This window comes from Chanos chanos, chromosome 4 (genome assembly GCF_902362185.1).
Source record: "Chanos chanos chromosome 4, fChaCha1.1, whole genome shotgun sequence".
NCBI lineage: Eukaryota > Metazoa > Chordata > Actinopteri > Gonorynchiformes > Chanidae > Chanos > Chanos chanos.
Genome location: NC_044498.1, coordinates 12,718,367 through 12,724,366, shown reverse-complemented (window position 1 = coordinate 12,724,366; position 6,000 = coordinate 12,718,367). Strand labels below are relative to the sequence as shown.

At 39.8% G+C, this 6,000-nt stretch overlaps 1 protein-coding gene across 1 annotated transcript; it reads right to left on the bottom strand.

Moving 5' to 3' along the window:
• Positions 1 to 391: 391 nt before the first annotated feature.
• nxph2b (neurexophilin 2b) lies at positions 392 to 1,328 on the bottom strand. The gene is made up of 2 exons (XM_030772083.1): positions 1,317 to 1,328; positions 392 to 1,135 (listed from the first exon to the last, which is right to left on the bottom strand). The coding sequence occupies exons 1-2, from the start codon at positions 1,326 to 1,328 to the stop codon at positions 392 to 394; spliced, it is 756 nt and encodes a 251-aa protein (XP_030627943.1).
• Between the last annotated feature and the right edge of the window lie 4,672 nt (positions 1,329 to 6,000).

The window sequence follows — 6,000 nt, the reverse complement described above, 5'->3', positions numbered from 1 at the left end:
ATTATACTTGGGCATTAAAATTACATAACAAAGAGGGGCGAGAAGCACAAATGTTTCAGTTTTTTTTTTCTTTCTGCCTGTTAAGAATTTGTAGTATTATTCATGTGAGATGAGAGTGCTGTGTACACTAATACAGTTTAATGGTTAATCATGAAGTGTGCTACACAGCCCTAGTTCTACACTCTAAACTGACTCATTTTCTGGGCTTAATCCCCATCACATTCACTTACACACTAGAGAGGAAGACTGGAAAGGAATTAACCAATGCACTTTGAGGAAAAAAGTTCACACGGAAATATTCTCATAAGGGGTGGAGAACAGTCTTAGAGAGCTGTTAGACAGTATGAGGTGTGGCCCAAAACACGGAGAACACATGCAATTTAAAGGGAGGCTATCCCATAGAGGTGTATGGAGTGTCACTATGGTAGTTGTAGTCCGGACAGACTTTCTGCACCAGTTTGTAGTCCGCACTGTAGAAGGCAATGTAGATGCAGATGACCTTAAAGGGTTTGGAGCATAACCAGGACACGTGACTCTGCGTCTGCTCCTGGAAGCACACCCTGTTTTGTTCGTGGCTGCACACCGACGTTCGCTTGCTACGATCCGTCTTCTCGTACTCAACGCGGCAGTTGAAGGACTTGGAGTCAGTGGTCTCCTGTGTCGTCTGCTGGACTATCTCAAAATCCACTGCCTTAGAGGGCGGGACCAGACTGACGGACACGTTGCCAGGGCCGGTGGAGTTGTGCCGGAAGTACACGCTGAAGGTTCCGTTGCCATGGTCAACAATCTTTCCCGTGATCATCAGGTTCAGCCTAACCGTTTTGATGTTGGAGTGGAAGTCACCCCAGCCAAACATCTTCTTGAACTTGCCCGTCTTGACGATGGGTCTGCGTTTAGCCCTGCTGAACGTTTCTTCAGTGTCAGTGTGGTTTGCTAACCAGGCCCATAAGTCCTGCCCATCAAGGTGTGGCAGGGCTTCACGACTGTGACCGACAGATGAAGAGGGACGGGCAAAGAGCCGCAGAGGCTTGAAGAGGCTTGGGCGTGGACCGTAAGGGGAGACACTGTCTTCTTTATCACCTTCCTTCCATCCCATCAGCCCAGGAGCGGGTCTTTTCTCAGCTGGACAAGTCACCTTTGTAAAAAAAAACAAAAAACCGAAAAAAAACAAACAGAGCAGAGTAAAATACAAAGTTAATATTTAAATATGTGCACATCTCCTTGCACATACTCTTTTTAAACCAAAGACCGGAAAGTTGGGGAATTCCATCTCTTTACTTTATGATCAGCAACTACTGAGCTAAAATAAGACTCACATGAGTGCACATGTTTAAAGTTTAAGAGGGAAAAACACATTATTTTCACAGTTAGACACAAATCTTATGATGTGCAATCTGATGTAAGGAGACCTTTGTAGCACATAGACTTGTATTAATGATGCAAACTGTATGCAACATCTCAGGACTGAAGCTCCTCGCTTCAATGTAAGATCAATGAGTTTCCTAAAGGAAGCAAGCTAAAATCATCATCTTTAAAAAGAATTCAGTGTCATTCATCCAATTTAGTCATGATGGATCCTAAATCAAAACAAGATACTGTACCATTTCAGTGGAGTAGAGTAGTCTCTCAGATCTGAAAATAAATCTGAACCAATCTAAAGACAGAAAGCCTTATAAACCAACCTACGAACTTGAGACAACATTAACGTGGCACAGGTTCCAGTACAGAGCAAACTGTACTTCAACAAAATTAAATGCGCATTAACATTTAAGTCTGACAAAACACATTAACCTGGACAACAGACAAAGAGAAAACTTCATTCATTCCCCTTGCCCATCTCAATTCTCTTCCTGCATTCTGCCGTTCACACCTCTTCAGTACAACAAGAAGACTTCAACAGCATCTCAAATTTATGGCGACATCTCCTGACAGGAGGGCCAGTATTTGTCTGTCACCCATGGCTCATTTATCCATATTTGATGCATTACATTATGTTACTAAGCAAAAAAAACATGAAATCTATGATCAGATAAAATAAAATAACACAGACAGCAATTGAAGAGATGTGCGGTCTAGGTCTCTCGTGTCTGAGGTAATTCTTCTGACTGACAGCATCTCTGTCTGTCTATAGCGTTTCTGATGACATGAAACGCATAAATAACCCGAACATTAAGGAAGAATTCAAATGAATTCACACAAAGCTGACATCAGTCATTTGACATCTTTTTCTGCTATATGTTATTCTGACTGCTGTAGGACAATTTCTCAATTTTTTTCCTAACTATGGAAGGAAAAAGGAGCGGCATCTGGAAAGCACAACTATGCACAATCAGACACGGACGTGCAAATGATGGGCATTCCATGGTGTATATGTACATGAGATACAGACGGATCATGCTATGCTAATGCAAGAACACTGGTCTTAAAGTCTGACCAGTGCGCCCATATAAAGGACCCCTAAGCCAAACACTCATCTCCTTTGGAAAAAAAAAAAAGAAAATCATTCCCATGATCTGTACAAGCTCTTCCATCTCCACAAAAAATTCCCCGAATGTACATTTAAGCAGGGCCAAAGGGTTCTGGTCATGGGGGATACACTTTTAAGCTTAACTCTCTCCTATGAAAAGAGGATGGTCAGACCGGTGCCAAGAAAAAATTATCCCCATTATTATATACTGTTACTTCATAGTAATGAAAAAAGTGCACCTTCTTTGATGAAAATTTGCATTCAATACTTTTCCTCATTTTTAGTACACAATGGAGTACACAACTACAAACTATTTCTAATTTATTTTGGTCTATACTGACTGTCTACATAATACAGTTTCTAACGACATGTAAATTTTTTTTCATTAAAGTATTAAATAGCTTGTCCACAAACATGGAAGTTTGATTTTAGTTTTGGCACAGATAGGAGAGAACACGAGCCATAGAGAGTTAGGGAACAAATGGAGCTTAATACTCCATGAGTAGTGCAGTCCTCAGCATGGTCAAATAGACCAGTCATATGACAGAGCTGAGAAAGCACAACAGAGTCAACACAAGTAAAATACCAATAACGTAACCCGCATGCAAAAATAAGCAACAAACAGATGAATAAATGACCTAAAACCAATCAATGAAGCCTTTCATCAGTAGTCCTAAGATTAGGGACTTGTTCCTAATCCTACCTAAACACATTTTATTACTGTTTAATGTGAATGCACTATAGAAAAAAGGACAGTCCCTTGAGGGGTACTTACGCTCTTCCCGTCACAGGGATTGTCATTTGGATTTAAGCTGGTTTCTGAGTTAAAGCCTCTAGTCTTCTATACACAGTCCCTCCAAAGTCAATTTCTACATTTTAAATTAATCTTTGAAAATAAATGCATGCCATTTTATTTTTATTTTATTTATTTATTTTATTGCGTTTAAGGACTTGGCAGATGAAAATTGCTGGATGGATTAAGAATTCTGAGGAAGTTGGATTATTCTGGTCATTTAAGAAGAGAGGCAAAATGTAACATCGTGGTAAACCTGTGTAGCCACGGCTCTTACGACATTTCAACAAACTTAGATTACCTCTCCCATTCCGCCTCCAACCGCGTTTTAAGAAATTATTATTTATGGTGATTGCAAAGTAGTCAATCAATAATACTCCAGATCTGACATAATTTATTCATTTAAAACATTTAAACAAATTTACTCGAAAAAAACGTTCATGCAAGTAGTAATAAATTATGGAAACTGATATCTATATACTATATACTGATATATTTAAAAATCAATGATAATCTTTCCGACAAACAAATCTGATGATTTTAATTCTTTACTAAGATGGGCGACTAAATCGCTTATTTTTATGAATGGAACACTTGTGACGGTAGTTTACAGGTCAGGCTAGACAACCAACTGATATACTTAAGGCAACAATGCATCAACTAAATTCACCCTGTAAACAAAACGTGAACTGCCACATTAACTACAAATGCTAAACAGTCAGGCAACTGCTTAAAGACTTACTAGGCGTTTACTGAGTTAAAAATCAATGTCCAGTATATCGAGAAGCCTGACTAACAATTTCCAAAAAAGATTAGACAGTACTTCTCATTGCACGCGTGTAATACATTATCAGTCCTTCGACTTCTAAGCTCTACGACATCTTCTCTTGTGCGTTTAAAATGTAAAGATACTGTTCCCTTGTGTTACAACTGCGAAGTTACGAGGCGTTTATTCATAGGAATTTTATTATGAATTAGCCACAGTATTGCTTTGTCGTAGAAACAAAATAACTTTTCAAAACCTACCACATGTAGACACAGCAAAAGCAGGGCAGGGTGATACTTGGACATCTTTTCGGGTCTTTTTTTCCGGAACGACCTCAAGAACAATGTGCCGCACTCTTGCAGTGTAATTTCATTGCTGTAACCAGCTGTGAAAAAAGTAGGATCATGTATAGCACACAACAAGACTTTAAAATGTTCGTCTTAACAGCAGCACACTAACGTCATAAAAGATCATAAGGTTGATTTCGCGGTGTAGTCCTGATTGCATGACAATTGCAGTATCGCAGCTTGGGAACAAACCGCAAAACCAACTACACAGGACTCCAACTAAATTTTGACTCACCCTCTTACTGAAAGGTCTACTTCGTGCATCGCAGTGTAGCGTGTAAGGTGTGCAGAGTGCACGATGGATATGACGCAGGGGACATCCAGTGAGGGGTGTATGAGAAGACCAAACCGGAGAGCTAACAAAAGTGATTAAGATTTAGCATTTCTTCACTGTCTTGATTAGGACAATATAATCGCCTTCTAGGGCACTCCAGCTCGAGTCCGACACTAAATCCGCTTAGAGCCCTTCATCCGTTTGCGCGCGTTTCCTCTTGAATTTTCTAATATCGTAAAGCGATTAAACCATGTAATTGTCAAAACAAAAAAAAAGTTATTTGAGAGGTCCTAAGGGTAGAATTTATGATTTTCTGCGCCTTTGTTGGTTCCCATTCTTACAACAGATGTTATCCCGAAACTAGATGCACACTTTACTTAGGCTAGTCCCATCTGTGGGTCAACCTCCCACGCGCCTTGGACTTTTAGGAGTGATGGAAGCGCGCCTTCCCGTAAAATGTTTTAACCAATCCCTGGTAAGAAGATAAGAACTTGCCCATTTTGTGTGAACGGCTCAGAGACTTCAACATATTAACCCTTTAGGGTAAACTGTTCTTTATTTTTCACGATCTGTCAAACCTTGAATTTACTGTCAAGCAAGATAAAAAAAAAATCGTTGAGACGTGCTCCCAAATAACCGTTAAATGTTAAATATTAAATAAAATAAACTGTAAAGTAGCAACGATCATTTTAAATGTCATGTTCCGCTTAACTGTCTGTATACATTAAGTTCAATGATAAGGTACTGACAAAGAATGCAACCATCATTTTTTGTTATTGGAGAGACAGCTCTGTGAGCCATTAGCACCACTACGTGGGCGACGTCGACATTACAAGGACACAGAATCAAAACCGCAGACCAACCGAAGTGGAGCCAGCACTCTGACTTTATGTAGTGCAAATGCTGTTTTAGAACTAACACAAACACTCAACAGAACTTTTTTGCTCGTAACATGAAACATTATCATTAACTGAAGAATTAGAAACATTACAACACAGGAACTGTAACAAAGTGTCTTATATCCATTTATATCCACTGCTCAGTTTTAACATTAAATCTGTGAACCACTACGGCAGCAAGTCCTTCCAGGTACAGTGCTGGATCATAAGCCCAGGATCAAGGGCTTCCAATCAAAGGATCAAATTCTCGAATAACTCTGCTCTGGTTCATCTCCAGGGCTGCTAACATGGACCTGAAGCCACCCTTCTGCATTTCACACCGGGCCTCTTTGGAGGACTGAACAGGCTCACGGACTTCCATGACCCGCTCTGACTTGGAAGAGGAAAGATCTACAGGAGTTCTGAATTCATCCAAATCTTCAACAAGCAAATCCAATGTCTTTTTATTCCTTGA